At 39.2% G+C, this 18749-nt stretch overlaps 1 protein-coding gene and 1 pseudogene across 1 annotated transcript in view; one reads left to right on the top strand and one right to left on the bottom strand.

Annotated features, from left to right (window-relative positions):
- Positions 1–18749, bottom strand: part of OTC (ornithine transcarbamylase) — a 99388-nt gene that overhangs the window by 12553 nt on the left and 68086 nt on the right. The window contains exons 7-10 of the mRNA XM_009234719.3: positions 6870–7023; positions 4551–4673; positions 272–325; positions 42–191 (exon numbers count right to left, since the gene is read on the bottom strand). Coding sequence (XP_009232994.1) covers positions 42–191; positions 272–325; positions 4551–4673; positions 6870–7023 — 481 coding nt within the window. The remainder of the gene's footprint in view (positions 1–41; positions 192–271; positions 326–4550; positions 4674–6869; positions 7024–18749) is intronic.
- Positions 12416–12939, top strand: LOC103889033 (protein Cripto-like; annotated as a pseudogene).

The following is an 18749-nucleotide window of genomic DNA, read 5'->3' as shown; positions in this document are numbered from 1 at the left end:
GAATGGAATTAATGAACCTTCAGAGAGGCATCAATTTGTACCTTCATTGTAACCTGGTAACCTTGGAAAGCCTGGAGCCGCTTTTTCTTCTCCTCTTCTTGTCCCATGCTTATCCAGGTGTCTGTAATTAATACATTGCCTCCATGCGCTGCTTCCAGTGGATCATTTGTCAGCAACAGCTTGGTACCATTCTAGCATACATAAGCACACTGGTTAAATAACTTCATGGGACAGTAAAAGGCAATAATAGCTTTACATGTAAAGATCATACCTCTTTGGCATACTGCTCTGCCAACTTGGTTATACTAGCATCCGGCTCATAACCCTAAAGGAGGAAGAATTTAACTCTTATTTAGGTAATTTTATTATACATGTTTTCTTACATATGTATTATTTTCTTTTCAATATCGCCTCTCCTTCCCTTTCTCAAGATGTGGTCCCACCATGTTCAGCAGAATATTATTTTTACATCTAGAATTCCAAAACTCAATAGTGCCTTTTGGAATTTAAAAAGACAACCAATTGCCCCGGTTTTCACTATCTCCGACTTCTTTAATCATAAAGGCAAACATAAGGCATGGTGCTTTCTAACTCTTGGAAGCACCTCTTCCGGTTTCCATAATGGCTTAAGAGGATTATATTCAGAAGAGTGCAAATGAATGCATGTTTGTCTATCTTTGCACATGCTATCCTTTTTTGTCTGAAATTCTTACTTCCACCCACTCCATGTGGATAACTTTTTCAGGTCTCAGTTGAAATGTCCCTTCCTCAGAAAAACCTTCCCTGACCATCCCAGCTAAATACTAACAGCCCCCCGTCCCCCATTACACACATCTCATTCTTTTGCATTCCCCAGCAAGCGTTTTGAGGGCAGAGTGCTTGTTTTGAAAGGCATTGACAGAACAAATACATTGTTTTTGCTAAGATTATATATTTGTTCAGGATGGTTTGGTGAGGGCAGAGTCAGACTCTGGAGAGGCAAGCGAGGTGCCTAGGGCAAAACATTTAAGGAGGCGCTAGAAAAAAATTTAAAGAAACACACATTCTCAGGGTCATGCATGCACAAATTTTGCACCCTAGGTGCCTCGCTTGCTCAGTCTCATTCCTATTCTGGGTGAGGGGACATCATGGGAACAGCTAAAGCTCTCCAAGGTATCCCAGGTTCCCACAGGCAGCCTCCCTGCCTCTACCCTCACTCTCCAACCTATTCTGTACACAGCAGCAAGAACTGTTTTCTCTGAAGCCTCTGATGTTTACTACTTGTTTCTTAAGTCAAAGCTGATTAAGAGCATCAAGGCTCCCCACCTCCATCCCCTGCTTCTGTCTCTTTTAATTCTTCTCAACATCTTGCTGTAGGAAAGCCAATCTTATTGTCATCCCTGTACACATCTTGCCCTTTTCTGCCATCACAGCCTTTCACCCTTGAACACCTCCTCTCTTGTCCCCTCCTGGGCGTCTTCATCACAATGTATCAGCTCCTCAAAACTCTAGCCCAGCCTCACCTCCAAGACCCTCCATATGGAAGTCTTGTCAGTTCAAACACCGTAATTATCCTCACCTTCCTCTATCCTTCTCATTTTCCCAAGTTCTTAGCATTGATTATGAGTTGATTTTTATCACTTTTCACTGAGGCATTGTGGTGAACGCTGTGGTATGCTCCCCAGATCCCCCTCCATGAATAATCATGAATAAAGGACTTATTCCCCCAGCTGCTGGGAGTGCTGCCAGAAGATGGCTTTCAGCTGTCAGCCCCCTTTGGCCACTGCCTCAGCTGCAGAGAGCAGCCGCACCCAAGGTCACACACCCTTTCAGGGCAACCCACATTCAATGGCTGATTGACAGGAGGGTATGAAAACATGACCCCCCTCTGCCCAACTCCAGACAGCTGAATGGACATCTCAGATCCAGAACTTTCCATAAGATCAGCCAAGGCTGTTGTTGGGCCTGCATCACAACTCAGCTTCTCCCTCTTCTTACTCCTGCTTCCTTCCCTTCCTTTCCACAGTTGTTGATTTCAAGGGCACATGCTAATAAGCATCCTGCCTGTCCTGCACACTAAACTCTGAGTCTGCTTCCCAAGAAACCCAACCTGTGACAGGCATGTCTAGGTTTATTTGTGAAATTGTGTTTATTTGCACATGATTGTCTACCATAGTTTCTTCTTCTATTAAAGCATTCTTGAAAGAAGAAACTACTCAGATGTTGATGAGGATGCCTGCAGACATTTTAGCAGCTTTACCACCCTCATATAGCCATGAATTCTGGAGCCTTGTTTATAGAGATTTGGAGAAAGTAATTAATAAAGGCTAGCTAATTTAGCAACTAATGTTGTGAACAGCCATACTGTTAAACATAAATGAAGAGACTTGGATATTCCCCCAGGTGCCTCCTACCCTGAAAATTTAGCCTTCCCTTTGGAGAGTAGGTTTTGTACTCCCTAAGTATAATAATTCTTAGAAAAGGAATCAATAAGTACTTAGAGAACCAACAGAGAGGTCTGGAAATTAGAAAATCACCCAACCTTGCATGCACTGAGGCATGACTTAGAATACAGAGAGGAATTCTTTACTCACATTTCAGCTTTCAGTACTAAATCACTCACTAGCCTTTACATAAATTTTAAAACCAGACAAAGAAGGTGATTAACACACCTAGTTCAGTCTAAGTATTCACTTAGAACAATGTTAAAATCATTACTATTGATAGTTTATGGAGCAATTTTACAATCATGGACCAAATTATTTTTTCTTGAATATGTAAATTATTCTTGGTTAAAGAATGGGGAAATAGATTAATCACGGCCTTGGAAACGTTTCAGTGTTTCTAAAATTTACAATAAATCTCCTAGCTTTATCTTTAAAGGAAACAGGTCTACCAAGAACTGAAGACTTACAAATTGATGGAATGACTTTTGCACTATCAGACTTTCCAGAAGACTTTGCAAAACTCTTACTCCCACCAAGGTTTAACCAGGTTTTAGTACTCTTTATCATTTAAATGAGTTTCTGCTTAAGAACAATACTGCAATTACTCTGTAATATTAGAATTTTTTCCTGATGTTAATAAAACATCTTTGGCATGCAATAAAATGTTTAAACCATAGATTTCTTCAACAGAATAAAGCCTTCCAAAAGATCTTCATAGCAGGGAACAATTATTGTTAATGTATGTTTCATCTGTGGGAACCAAATGCAATAAGAGTTTGCACCTAGTGCGTGCAGTTTGTCTTCAGGGGACAGCTCTCTGGCTACCAGGCTGCTTTTCCCATCAAAAGTGCCAGGGGATTCACCACTCCACCTCTTCTGCTGCCCTTGACCAATGCTGGGATAACTTTAGGGCATAACTTACACTCCAGAGCTCACCTGTGAGATAAGGCTGAAGCTACTTTCTGTGGGACTGTGCATGACGTGGGACTAGGGTGACCAAATCACCTTGGTTTGCCCAGACTCTCAACTTTAGCACCTCAAACCCCATGTCCCCAGAAATCTCTTGATCTTGGGCAAATCAGGATGGTTGGTCACTGTAAATGGCATCCTTGCTTAGATTCTTCCCTTTCCCTGTCCTGCTCCCCCTAATCCCTTAGGGATCTCCCTTGGGAGTACTTCCTTAATAAATCACCTGTACACAAATCCCCACGGTGGTGTGCTTGTGGGGAACCTGGCCTAAGGTTGATATTTAGTAATGGTGCTGGAACATTTATTTTTCCATGTGAAAGAACATATATAAATAAAAATATACACCATCTACGTTTGTGTAAGTACACTGTATGATGTTCCTACAACAACGTCATCGAAGGACCCATTTCTCAGAACGTATCCCTGTTATGAAGCCACACATGACTGTACGGTCAAAATAAAGTCCCCCTCCTACCTCTATCCTCAAACCTCCCAGTTCCTCTCCTCAGAGGCAACAATTATTACCAGTTTCTTGTGTATCAAAAGGGTTACATTGGGCCTATGAAAGAAGTCATGTATTCCATACATGCTGTGAGAGATAGCAGCAAGGTAGGAAGTATGCAGGGGTCATTTTCATAGCCATGTGGGGCTCAAATTTTCTAAGCCAAAATGCCCCCAGAGTTGAGTTTTGAAATAATAAGCTGGTGTAGATGCCATCACTGTGATCCTCACATTGGATTCACATTTTTCTACCAAATTGCAGCATTAGAAAAATGACAGTATCATTCCCATGGGTTGAGAATTCTATGCTGCCTGGATTTTATTGCTTTCTTCAGCCTTTGTGGTGGTAATGCACGATGCCAGTCGTCATAATGGCCTACAGCAAGGTATTCAAAGGGATAATTCAGACATGCTTTTAACACTAACTCATAGAATAAAAGGCATCAGCCAAGACTATCTCTTATTGTAGAGATGGGAAATTGGACTCTCAAGAGGCCAGATAGCTATTTAATAGTAGGGCTGGTAACGTAACCTAAATTCTGTGGCCTCATCTGTGCTACACTTAAATGGAAGAGAGCTTTTTTTGTCACTGGGTAATTGCATCTGAGGATGATTTAAGAGAGGGGTTAGTTTCAAGGCAAAAACTTTCCCTACCTTTGGAGTAGCTGCCTGAAGGTGCATTCCGAATTTTGCTGCGCTCATCATGATGGAGTGCAGGATATTGTTCCCATCCCCGATCCAGCTGAGGGTAAGACCTTTCAGAGAGCTATAGTGTTCCTAAAAGGCAAGGGATGAAGGAGATGAAATACAGGTGTAAATTCGCTTATGTGTAGCAATTATTAAGGTTAAAATAAATAGTCTTAATCTCAGTATTAGTGCCTTGTTAGAAGGAATGAACTCCCAATTTTTTTGCATTACACAGAGCAACTCAATAATATGAATGTATAATCTCAAAAACGTGGTAAAATGTCTTAATGTCTTAAACCAAGACACCATATGAACTTGAACAGAGACTAAGAGTTTCATACATTTCAAATCTGAGTCTTAGTTGTGTTCATTCATTGGATACAAATGAGCACCATTAATATCCAGACATTGAGACACTGTCCTTGGCCCTGGACATATAACAATAAACAAAGGAGACAAAAATCACTGCTTTTATGGAGCTGAAATTCTTTGGTATGAGAAAAGGGGAAATACAGAATACCTGGAACAGTGTAGCATGGTGGCTCAGAGCATGTTCCCATTATATGAAGTTGACAAAGATGCTCAATAATACTGTTAGTTGGCCGGGTGCGGTGGCTCATGCCTGTAATCCCAGCACTTTGGGAGACCGAGATGGGCGGATCACCTAAGGTCAGAAGTTCAAGACCAGCCTGGTCAACATGGTGAAACCCCATGTCTACTAAAAATACAAAAATTAGCCAGGCGTGGCACACACTTGTAATCCCAGCTACTCCGGAGGCTGAGGCACAAGAATCGCTTGAACCCAGGAGGCGGAGGTTGCAGTGAGCTGAGATCATGCCACTGCACTCCAGTCTGGGTGACAGAGTGAGACTCTATCTCAAATAATAATAATAACAAAAATAATAATAATACTGTTGGTTATTTATGGCTACAGATATGTGTAAAGATACTAACATCAGGATAATAACATATTTGTGGAAGGGAAGAAAATGAGATTAGGCAGAGTTACATGGTAGGCTTCAACTCTATCTTTAATGTTTTATTGAAAAACAGCAAAGAATTATAAAGTAACTTAACATCACGTTAAGAATTGACAAAACTGTGTGAACACATGAATGTTTATTTTCTTGAAGTGTCTGTAGGTTTCATATATTTTATATATTTAAAAAGATTAAAAAAGAGAAAGGCTAAGCAATTTGGAGATCACAGAACTACTAGTTAGCTAAGCTAGAATTTAATTCCAGATCCATCTGATTTAGATTCCACGCTCTTAACAAGCTGCTATTTATTCATTATTCATTCAGCTCCTACTTTAAGTATCTCCTATATGAAGGCATTGCACAAGGTCCTGCAGGGGACATTATGATGAATAGGACAGCTCATTTTCCCTCAATGAATTTATAATCTAGTAATGATAAAGCCCCAGGGGGAAGCATTAAATTATCTGGTGTATATGTAAAGCCACACCCACAGACAACCACTTTGGTATCTGACATAATTATATCATCTTCTCTGCATGGATCTCATCCTCATGTCCAAAGTGTTTTATTTTGAGCTTAACCTCACATTTAAATGTGTGTAGTTTATTCAAATGTGGAAGAAGATGGGCCTATCCAGTTTATCTTGTCTCCTCAGAGTTATCCATAGACATAGAAACCATGGCTGTTAGGATTTCCAGGGGCAATATAATGTAGATTGGCTGTGGCAAACCAAACAAGAGGAATCTTTCAAAGTTATTCAAGTTCCTAATTTGAGAGGACTAGAATGGCTAAATTTGAGCCCAAATTCTATAAATTCTGCGTATTCTTAACCCTACTTTTAAATAACCAGTTTATTAAAATGATAGAAAGTGGCCCCCTCTTCCAGAGTGACTTAGCAACTAACCTTTTTGAATATTCAAAGCACACTCTACCAGTCCTCACTCCCAAGCCACAGACTCTGATGTCTATAGAATCACATATGGCTTGTCCATTTTGTATGCTCCAGTGTTCTCTATTCATTCATTGTGTTAAATATGGCACCGAAAAATCAAAGGGATTGACAGAACAGAAGATGAGATACGGGCTAAAAGGGTTTGGGAATAGAGTTGAGTGCAGAGCGATCTTAGAGTCTGTTTTTAACAATGCCCTGTTTTCACCAGAAAATGCACACATAAGCTGTAATTCTTTGTCAAGCTGGTATTTGAAAATAAAACACCAATACCATGATTTAAGTAAACTGTTTCACTTAAAGCAAGTCAGGAATTATTTGATTTTGCTCTTTTGTAAGACAAATAAATAAACCAACCTGGAGCGTGAGGTAATCAGCCAGGATCTGGATAGGATGGTACAAATCTGACAGCCCATTGATAATTGGGATGGATGCTTCTTTAGCCAGGGTGTCCAAATCTGATTGTTTATACACTCGAGCCAATACTGCATCTGTCATGCTAGACAATACACTGTGGCAAACCAAGAAAAAGATAATCTAAGATAATTATGCTTAATAATGCCTTATTTAATATAAGATCAGAAATAATAACAAGAAATACTAATAAATAGAATTTTTACTACATGAAAACCTACCAACATTACAGGTTTAAAAGGTAATATTAAACATGTATTCATTACATAAGCCAGATGTTCTACCTCCCACGACTTATCCAGTGACCAGCAATTTTACATTTTTTATGGAGATAATTGTGGGCCCAGCAGACATAATGATGAGTTATAATTGATAAATGGCCATTGGTTAAAAGGGACAAGACCAAAAGCAAGATATACAGAGAAACATTAATGACCTGCCATATGGCTAATTTTCTTTCACATCATCCAACAGAAAAAAGATACATTTTCACTGTGGAATTGCAAGTCCCAGTGCAGCAGCCATGGAAGTGCACACAGAGATCACCCTACAGAAGAGAACTTGCTGTGAGGAGAGCCATTGGCTGACACTCTAGCTGCTACACCTTCGGATGCCCTGCAGCATTCCTGCCAAGGCCACCCTCCCCAGGCTGTTCCAACCTGATGACAGAACACAGTGGGGAGAATAGAGCTGGGCCATTCCTGCCTGACAGGGACCTCTCTGATGGGCAGTCTGTGCTCTGGGGCTCCCCATCAGCCTGGCTGAGACTTTCTCAGAGCTGCGCTACTGGCTGAGGCTCTCCCTACCCACCTGTCCTTCTTTCCCACAGGGGTCAGACCTGCCTCCCTGTCTGAAGGCCCTCTTGGCCCATTCCTGCTGCCTCTCTCTTTATGTTTCTTGGTGTTTCCCTCAATAAATCTCTTGCAAGTCTAATTCCTTCTTGAAATCTGCTTAGTGGACCTGAACTGACACAGAAAGCAATAAACTCTGGTGCTTACAAAATTCAAGGACTGCTTGGTCCCTGGGATTAGAGAATCAAAGATTAAAAACTATATTCCTATAACAATATTTTTCTAGACTTACGGATCAGATTTTTTCTAATTTTTAATGGATTTATCATGCCTATGGCTCCCAGATTTTCAAATTTCATGAACCAGCAAGATTTCCAAAAATATGTGGAGATCAACATAAGATTTGCAGCTCTTTATTTACCAAATTAAGAGCATGAGAAAAGCAAATAGGTATAATATGTTACTACCTTAATTTAATTTAAAAAGGATATTTTAACATCAAAAGGTGTGAAAGAATGTCAAAGAATAATCCTTGGAATGAATTATTTGAGCTTTATGAAATTCACTATATAATTCTTATCCTTATTTTTCTTATTCTGCCACTTCTGGTGGAAGCTTCTCCACACCAGGGTCAGTGGGGATAGAGATTTGTAAACCACTGCTTTGAACTATCTAAGCGCGCTGTATTTTATCGCATGAGAAGTGAATAAAAGAGCCATTTAAAAAAAAATGTGATATTGGTTAACTTTTGACGGTGGACTAAGATAAGGGGTTTTCAAATTTTGCTGCACACGAAAGTCACTTGGAGAGTGTTTGTTTGTTTGTTTTTGAGATGGAGTCTCGCTCTGTCTCCCAGGCTCGAGGGCAGTGGCGTGATCTTAACTCACTGCAACCCCCTCCTCCCAGGTACAATCGATTCTCCCACCTTAGCCTCCCAAGTAGCTAGGATTACAGGCTCACCACCACACCCAGCTAATTTTTGTATTTTTAGTAGAGACAGTGTTTTGTCATGTTGGCCAGGCTGGTCTCAAACTCCTGACCTCAGGTGATCCGCCCACCTCGGCCCCCCAAAGTGCTGGGATTACAGGCGTGAGCCACTGCACCCGGCAACTTGGAGAGTTTTTTAAACTCTTGATACCCAGGCCATATTCTCTATCAATTAAGTCAGAAAAATCAAAATCTCTAGGAGTGGGACCTAGGGATCATTATTTTAAAAAATATTCTTACTATATTCTAACGTGCTGCCAAAGTTAAGAACCAAAGCTAGCACCTTGCTCCTCAGAGTAGCAACATCAGCATCATCTGAGAGCATATTAGATCTTCAGAATTTCAGGCCCCACCCAGGTTTACTGAAGCAGAATCTGCATTTTAACAAGGTTTCCAAGTGATTCACTTGCATATTAAAGTTTGAGACTCCTAAGAAAGAGGGAATTGAGACCGCCATATTTTTGAAAGCATCATCTATTATTTTCTTAAAATCCTAACCAGGCAATATATCAAGAGTAGACAAAGCTTCTGAGATGGCAGCCCACAAAAACAGAAGACTCCGTCTATAATATCCTTGGCAGGGAGGGAATTGAGGGAAAAAGGCAGCTAAACTCCTCTGAGCAAAGAATAGTTCACCACCTTCTGTTAAGGCCCTTCTCGTTAGAGAAGCAACTACCCTTACTTATTTGATGCCGTAAGACAATGGTTCCCAGACTTGAGTGTGTATCGGAACTAAGTGAAGAACTAATACTAATAGATCACACGGAAATAGAGTAGGTCCTAGGCCTTTGTCCTCTTACTAAAACAGACATTCTGTTTTTCATACTATAAGAATGCAGGCTTCCATCATGGAAAAGTAACTTAAGTGGAGGTAGATATGTCAGTAAGGTATATAACTATAATCAACTATCAATTCCCTATTTCAGATGAATTGGTTAATTTTATGATGTCTAAAACCCCAAGAAAGAGAGAGAGAGAAGAAGAGGGTGGGGGCAGAGGGGTGTTTCATCCTAGAGGTCATACTTCAGACTTCTTTAAACATGTAGCACTCCCTAAAGTGTGTACAGACAAATAAAAAAAGTCTGGATTAACATTGCAGTTGACCTTCTGGAATCTCATAGCCAGAAAAGCAGATTTGACTTCTATTATAGCCTCTCAAATCATTTTAGGCAGCTAGGACCTTCAGCTGCCAACCTGTTATGGTTTTCTCGAACTTTACAGTATGTTGTTGAATTTTGCTAGATTTAGTGTGTGTCACATGCAGACATTATGTTAACCTCAAAGATGAAGAAATCAAGGCCTTTTAAAACCTTGAAGTCATTAGAGCAAGGTTAGGAAAGAGTGGGGAAGATGAGACTGAAAGACAGAAATGCTAGCAGAGCAATTGGAGAAGTCAACGACCTGTACACATGAGTCTTTCAAGAAAATTGAAAGAAAGGCAGGTGTGTTTTTCTCTCTTTAACAAGTCCCCATCCCCAAAACTCCTGAAGCAAAGCAGTCAAAAGATAAGCATACATTTAATTTTTCTGTTTATAATGTCAAGCTGGTATCCCTGGAACCTCTGTGGTGTAATTTCATGGGAGTGTGCCTGGTTGGCTTTATTCAGATTGCAACACTTTTCTAGAACAGAGGTTCTTTACTTTGGCTGCACATTAGTATCACCTATGGAGCTTTTACAAAATCCTGATGCCATATTCTGCTTTTTGGAAGGTTAAATCAGAAGCTGTGATAGTGAGACCCATATCAACATTTTTAAAGCTCCCCAAGCTAATCCAATATGAAGACTAGGCTGAGAACCATTGTCCTAGAAAATAGAGAGTGAGAGAGGAGGTGGGAGGAAAGTGGGCTACTGTGCCGCTGGATAACACAGTGGATCAATGTAGAGGAAGAAACTCTTAGTAATTGCTGAAGTCTCATACAATAAGAAAAGTAAGGGATAATGATATGATAAGCTATACTGGAAAGAACAAGATTTTACACACTTATAAAAGAAGTATTTTCTTTAAGCTCAGTCACTACCAAGAGAAGTCCCAAGGCAGCAGCAGTAGCTATAGTCTTTCCCCACTTGACGCTTGTAAACATCCCTAGTGACCAGATTTTTGTCTCTAATATTGTTCTATTTAAAAAAAAAGAACCAGAAACCATTAGAGGATAGTCAATTTCATGTTATTGGGCAGAATAAAATCAGAATAGGTCTGTAACATTTTGTTCTTGCCAGGAAACAAGAGTGATTTGTTTTTTAAATGGCAGAGGCACTGCTGAAAGAAAAACAGTCAGCTTAAAGGAGCTCCCATTTTTCAAGTTGTGATCATTTGTAGTAATAAAAATCATGAAATGAAATAAATTATGCTTCTAAAGGGACATGATGCACATAAGAAAAAAGTTAATGTAAATAAAATGTACAAAATTATAATAGTAATATCAAAGAAGAGTGAATATTATGTACATGTAAATTTATTTACTTAAATAAGTAGGAAACTGTTTATATATAGCTATAACTATAGATAGATATTTGTGGGGTTTTGTTAAGTATATTTCTGTTCATATAGTATAGATATGTATTGTTTTTATCTGCATAAGCCACAAATTACTAACATAATTTGTAAGCCAAACAGTCCTAGAAATAGTAGAAAAGGTACCATGAATAAACAGGCCTCAGCAGCATTTGTGGTCTTATATATAAGTGAACTAGAAAAGGAGTCCAGTGGTTAGCTAGCACCAGTCGCATATGCAATTTCCAATGAGGAAAACAATAATAACGATTTACTCCAAAATACTAACTTAGTTAAATGTCCATAAAAAGAAGTCTAATTTTTTTTTTTTTTCAGACGGAGTCTCACTCTGTCGCCCAGGCTGGAGTGCAGTGGCATGATCTCGGCTCACTGCAACCTCTCCCTCCCAGGTTCAAGCAATTCTCCGGCCTCAGTCTACCGAGTAGCTTGGATTAGAGGCATGCGCCACTACACTTGGCTAATTCTTGTATTATTAGTAAAGACAAGGTTTCACCATGTTGGCCTGGCTGGTTTCAAACTCCTGACCTCAGGTGATCACCCGTCTTAGACTCTCAAAGTGCTGGGATTACAGGCGTGAGCCACCGCACTTGGCTAAGAAGTCTAAATTTTAAGATTCATTTCTCTGTTTCTCTGGAAATGAAATCTTTTGATGATTTAACTAATTAATTACAACACAATGCCAATAAGAAAGGTGAATGTTTTAAATATCGAAACCAGGCCAGGTTAATATATTATTAAATATTGCAATGAGTCATGTGCTGCCAGAGATTAAAAACAAACAAATAAAACTTAAATCTTCTACATTTCTTTAAAAATCAGAATCCATGGCAGGGCGCAGTGGCTCATGCCTGTAATCCCAGCACTTTGGGAAGCCGAGGCAGGCGGATCACCTGAGGTCAGGAGTTCGAAACCAGCTTGGCTAACATGGTGAAACCCCGTTTCTACTAAAAATACAAAAAAAAAAGAAAAATTAGCCGGGCGTGGTGGCACGTGCCTGTGATCCCAGCTACTCAGGAGGCTGAGGCAGGAGAATCACTTGAATCCGAGAGGCAGAGGCTGCATTGCACTCCAGCTTAGGCAACAAGAGCAAAACTCCATCTCAAAAAAAACCAGAATCAATTTAAAAGATAAAAAAATACGGCTGCTCTCTCTCATTCTCTGGCCTGCCTAAATGTTCAGGGGACAATGACAGAGTGTAATTTTGATCATGGCCATTTCAAAAGCATTTGAACTGGAATCAGTTGGCCAGGTTGGGTTGGGCCACCATAACTTGCATGTCTATCTCAGGAAGACTTGGCTTTCAGAGGGGACAGCACTCAGCCCCAGGAGGAGCCTGCAATTCGTCCTTATCTCAGAGTTTGTGCCATCCATGGGGATACAGGACAGTAAGGAACGAAACAGAACCTGCTGTCTAAATGGGGGAACCTGCATGCTGGGGTGCTTTTGTGTCTGCCCTTCCTCCTATGGATGGAACTGTGAGCATGTTGTGTGCAGAGAGAGCTGTGGGTCTGTGCACCATGACATCTGGCTGCCCAAGAAGTGTTCTATGTGTAAATGGTGGCATGGCCAACCCCTCTGCTTTCCCGAGGCATTTGTACCTAGTTGTGATGGCCTTGTGATGGATGAGCACCTCATGGCTCCCAGGACTCTGGAATACTACCATCTGCATGTACCACTTTTATGCTAGCTGGCATGTGCCTTTCCATACAAAGTTACTATTAACCGACATTTACCTATTTCCAGAAATAACAATTTTAGATATCATGCAAATTTCATGGCCAGTAAAGTCTGCTGCTCCAATGTCCTAACTGAAAGAAGATCATTTGTTACTTGCCTTAAAATAATGAATACAATTTTGGGAGTCCGAGGCAGGCAGATCACAAGGTCAGGAGTTTGAGACCAGCCTGGCCAACATAGTGAAACCCCGTCTCTACTAAAAATACAAAAATTAGCTGGTTGTGGTGGCATGCGACTGCAGTCTCAGCTACTCAGGAGGCCGAGGCAGGAGAATCGCTTGAACCAGGGAGGCGGAGATTGCAGTGAGCCAAGACCATGCCATTGCACTCTAGCCTGGGTGACAGAGTGAGATTCCGTCTCAAAAAAAAAAAAAAAAAAGAATACATTTCCATAATGGTCCCTAACACTTCCTCACTCCTTTAATGTACCAATTACTTCTTACCTCTGCCCTGCCCTCCCCTCAGAAACTACTTTCCTTTTTCAAAAGAAAGTCAGCCGTATGTACATTGTGCCCAAGTGCCATGTTTCTTGATACATGTAACTCTACCAAGGTCTTATTAACATGGTCTTTTAAACAATTGAATTATATCTTCAGATTATTAAAGGTTAATCCTAATGTGAAACTGAGGATAAAGTTTTGAGTAGAGTTGATCAAAATCAATTAAAATGGTCTCTTTAAAATGAAAGAAAGCCTCTTTAAAGGGAGGCGATGGAGGGAAGGATCAGAAAGCGCTGGGGTAATAGAAATCTGTCTGCATGTGTGCCAGGGAGATGGGGTAAAAAAGAGGAAGCAAATGGGAGAGATGGACAGGAAAAGAGAAAATGAATTACTTGACTGATGATTAGGTGGATGTAGAGAAGCAAGTTAAAAGGCTAAACTGAAGGGCAAGTTTCCATCATCTATAGAAAGTTATATAAGACAGACTCTCCTTTTTTCTAACAGCATTGTAAAAAGAATGAAATCTCCTTGGAAAAAAATTATACCTAAATTTCCCCAACAAGATTGCTTAGTAAATTATGTTTTCTCCAAACTATGCAATTATTTTAACTGTTATAAAAGAAAAGAAAATGTTCACAATATATTTAGTTTTAAACCAGGCAATAAAATTATATATTGTAAAGCCTAATTAAAAAATACATTGTGTATATGTGTATGCACAGTAAAAATGGGAAATATATTGACAAAAAGTGTCATGTGGTAGACAAAATAATGGTCCCCAAAGATGTCCATGTCCTAACCCACAGAACCAATGAATATATTGCTTTACTTGACAAAAGGAATTTTGCAGATTCATATTCATAAGTTAATGATCTTGAGATGGGGAGATTCCCCTGGGTGGGCCCAATATAACACTAGAGAATAAGAGAGAGGCAGGAGGTTAGAAATGAGAGGAGAAGCTATGAAGACACTGGGTTTGAAGATGGAGAAAGGGGGCCTCAAGCCCAAGGATATAGGCAGCCCTTGAAAGCTGGAATGGACAAGGAATTGGATTCTCCTCTGGAGCCTCCAGAAGGAACACAGCCCTGTACACTCATGTTAGACTTCTGCCCTCCAGAACTGTAAGATAATATATTTGTATTGTTTTAAGCCACTAAGTGTGTGGTAATTTGTTAAAGCAGCAATGAGAAAACAATATAGATTTCATGACAAAAACCAAAAACTATGTGATAAAAAGATATTGTCTAGTGGCCAGCAGCTTGAGTTTAAGTCACCTTGAATTTAGCAACCAGTTCCCACTAACTAACCAAAATTAAGTGGCCAGTAATCCACTTAACCTGTATCCCTGACTTCCTGAGGCGATATGTTTGTTCTTTCCAGTCTGGAAAAATTACATAAACCCTGAGAAAGTATAAAGAGTCTCTTGTAGAATTTCCAACAATTCAGCAACATACAGAAGTTTAAATTCCAGGACCATACAAAAGTAAAAATAAAAGGAGATTTAAGAATAAAAAAACAAAATTAAATCTATGATATTAACAGCTGTGTGCCCAGTTTTGTTGTCAAAATAATAATCGGCTCTGTAATCAATGTGGTATTTTACATGTATTTTTTCCTTTGTAAGATGTTTAATGTAGGGAAATCTGAAATATTAGGCTTGTGATTAAGTTAAATGTTTAAAAGCATTTCATTAAGTTTGCAATCAATGTGTAAATGGTTGAGTAGATTTGTTTTGTTCACTTAATATACATTTGATTTATTTGTTGTATAAGTAGTGTGTGAATATTTAAAGCAATGAAAATTTGAATATGCATCAGAATTACCAGGAGGACTTGGTAAAACACAGCCAGCTGCTTCTGATTCAGGAGGTCTGGGTTGAGGCCTGAGAATCTGCATTTCTGAAAAGCTCCCAAGGGCTATTTATGCCGTTGACTTGGTGGCTGTGCTTTGAGGAACGTTTATTATTTTAGGTTTAAAAAATGCTAAATGTTTGACAAATTCATAAGGTTATAAAATTGGACTGTAAACAAAGGACAAAGGACAAAGAGTGCGGAATATCCCTGTAGGCACAAAAAGCCCCTTGGACATTAAAGCACCTGTGAGCAAAAGGGAGCATGACAAAGCCTGGCAGAAAATGCCACTTTAGTCCTCTTTCAACCACAGGAGCTTCAAGTAAGGTGGAATCCAATGATATGGGGGTTGAGAGGGAGCAGCTCCTAGGTTGCTTTCACATTGGACTCACCTAGGGGAACAAAGATATTAAAGACACTTAACTAGACAATTAGTTCATATTATTTTGTGAATGACATTGGTATCTACTTCATGCTTAAAATTGCTAGAAAACACCATTTTAATTCTTCCAGGCTACTAAAGATCTAAAGATCTTTAGTAATAAAAACAAACCTTTTCACTGGAAACAATGACAACCCTGTAACTAGAGCTGGACTGCAAGCACATTAATAGTAATCTGGGATTTATAGAGCTCTCCATCAATCTAAAACCCCAGCTTTAAACATTGCAAGAGCTTTATTATACATGCTACAAATGAAAAGTTGATAAGTTGAAAAAATACTCTCTGGTTCTGTAATGACTTTTCATTTTGGCCTCTTTTCATTTCTATTAATATATACAGTTCTGCTTGCCTTCCAGTGCATTCTTACAGCTCTGCAGACAATCTTTGGCATTAGCCAACAATGGTAGCAAAAAGGCTTTTGCAAAATCCAAATTACTCAAATTTAAAGTTTCCCACATATACCAGCTTGCCCTGGAAGTTTAATGGCCAATATTAGGATTTTTCAAAAATGATTAACAAGTTAAAACATGTGTTCAACCTATTTTGTCTAAATATTTAAAATGTCTAGTTTCATTCATCATCTCTTTTCCTACTGTTTAGAAAAAGGAAAGGCACGGCATGAAACTTTAAATGGAAAGACGGTTCCAGAGATAAAATGTTAACGTCCATTATTTCTGGATGATGGTGGTATCAGTGGCTCTATTTTTTTAAATCTTCTTTAGTATATTCTATCAAAAGGAATATTATTTTAATAATCAGACGAAATATCATTCAAGAAAGGAAATTTCTCCCAAGTGTGACTTTGAAAGTAATTGAAAATGCCCCAAGTCTTCTTAGAGCAATGGCTAATTCTTGGTCTTAATAAAGAAATGTACAAGATGAGCCTGGAACATCTTGTCACACCACAAAGCAAGACAGTTATCAAAGACTGATGGAGTTAGGTCAAAATGACCCAACTTGAACAAAGATGACATTGACCAAATATGGGACAATTGGATAATTAATAAGAATAATAATCATAATAAATTGAAACCTTCAAATGTATTAGCATCCAATGAGTTTATAAAGATACTAATAAAATGGGAGAACAATGAGAAGAGTCATAGCAAGACCAATTCTAACTCAATTTCAAAGATAATTCTCAGTCAGATTGTATAAACTTTTGATGAGAACAGTCAGTCTACATAGATATCAGACAAAATAGCTGAGTATGTAAAGAGTGCCTTAGTACTGGGTACTTTTTTTTTATAGTTTAAGTTTTAGGGTACATGTGCACAATGTGCAGGTTATTTACATATGTATACATGTGCCATGTTGGTGTGCTGCACCCATCAACTGGTCATTTAACATTAGGTATCCCTTCCCCCTTCCCCCACCCCACAACAGGCCCCGTGTGTGATGTTCCCCTTCCTGTGTCCATGTGTTCTCATTGTTCAATTCCCACCTATGAATGAGAACATGCGGTGTTTGGTTTTTTGTCCTTGCGACAGTTTGTTGAGAATGATGGGATGATTTATGCAGGGCTCAGTGACCATTTTGAGAGAGTGATGGTCACTCTCTCCATGAAAAGGATGGTCGCTATAAATAAATCCTTTCCAACCCTTAGTTTCTGTTGTTGTTTGGTGTTTTTTCTTTTGGTATAAGATGGAAACTTATTTAGGAATTAACGAAAACATCCTGAAGGCTGAAACAAAATAAAGCAAAATGAAACAAAAAAAGACAATAAACGAAGCCTCTCATGACCCCAGGAAAAGCTGGTGCAGAGTTAGTGCGGTTGGGTGAACAAATACTAAAAAATAAAAAACAAGTAGTGTGCTGGGCCAGATCAAACATGGATGTTGATGAGCAAACATGGATGTTGATGAGATGGACAATCATACAGCAATCCTGGTGCTCTAAAAAGGAGTTGAGTTGTTCCTAAAGTATTGGAACATGGTGAAAGTGTCTCAAAAGCCAAAGGCAAACAGAGGTTATATTCTCATAGGGTCCTGTTATCCATTTTCTCTTTTGTCTCCATCCTGCCTTGTTTGAATCAGACTGCATGCCCTCTAAACTCCAGTTTCGTTCACTGACAACTCTTACCAGTTGAACAGCTGACTGGGAGATAGAGGAAGGATGTTTTGGTTGTGCATATTACATCCTTGAGAACCCTGTAATCACTTAAAAATGGATGTTTCTGATTTTATTTTTTGTCAAATTCGGCCAAGTCCCAAAAGGAGACTAAAGCAGACTTAATCTCTATCCCCAATGTAAATTGGTTATGAGATAAACTCTGAGTCTCCCTCTAGGAAACAGAATATTCTAGCCCTCTGGCATCTCTACCCAGATGATTTTAGTTATATCAACATAAGAATGATGAGGAAATAAGATAGAGAATACTCTCAGCAAACCTAGATGGGTTCTTGTCAAATGGGCTGGTGTTGGAAGAAGCCAGAGATGTTGAATAAAATTGCCATATTCAATTTATTAATGAAGGATCTATAATGGCCAGGTTGTTTTGATTTAAATGTTAGAGCCCAAGTTTGAAGACCTTAGAGAAAAATGGATGGGGTATAATGGCATTTAGAATAATTTCTTCAAAATGTGCTAATGGAAGTTCAGTGGGTCAGTGTAAGCTGTTTAGGAAAACCACAGAGATAGCCAAAATTGAGTCAGTGCTTGTCTTGAGATTGGGTTAGATCGTAACTTGTTTCAACCAGAATTACTTGAATTTCTTCTGTACACGTGTCCTTTACAAGCACGATCTCATTTACCCTTATATAATGCATTAAGATAAGTATAAGTATCTCCATTTTGCAACTGAGGAAGCTGAGACTCAGAAGCATCTGGCCCAAACCATAAGGGCTAGGATGTGGTAGAGCTGTGAATTGAACAAAATTGTGACTCTGCTTTGAAGCCCCTGTCCTTGACACTCTGGCACACTGCCTCTAAGAGAATATATCATTTTTCACGCTGTGAGAGAGTGGCTTTTGTCATCATTTTTCCCAATAATATAGAATTTTCATAACTGCTGGGTTCTTGGTGTTCTCTGTAAAGATTCATGGAAGTATCATATTTCCCATT

Source organism: Pongo abelii, chromosome X (genome assembly GCF_028885655.2).
Source record: "Pongo abelii isolate AG06213 chromosome X, NHGRI_mPonAbe1-v2.0_pri, whole genome shotgun sequence".
In the NCBI taxonomy this organism is placed as follows: Eukaryota; Metazoa; Chordata; class Mammalia; order Primates; family Hominidae; genus Pongo; species Pongo abelii.
Note: the sequence above shows the minus strand (reverse complement) of the source record. Positions and strands in the feature narration are given on the sequence as shown.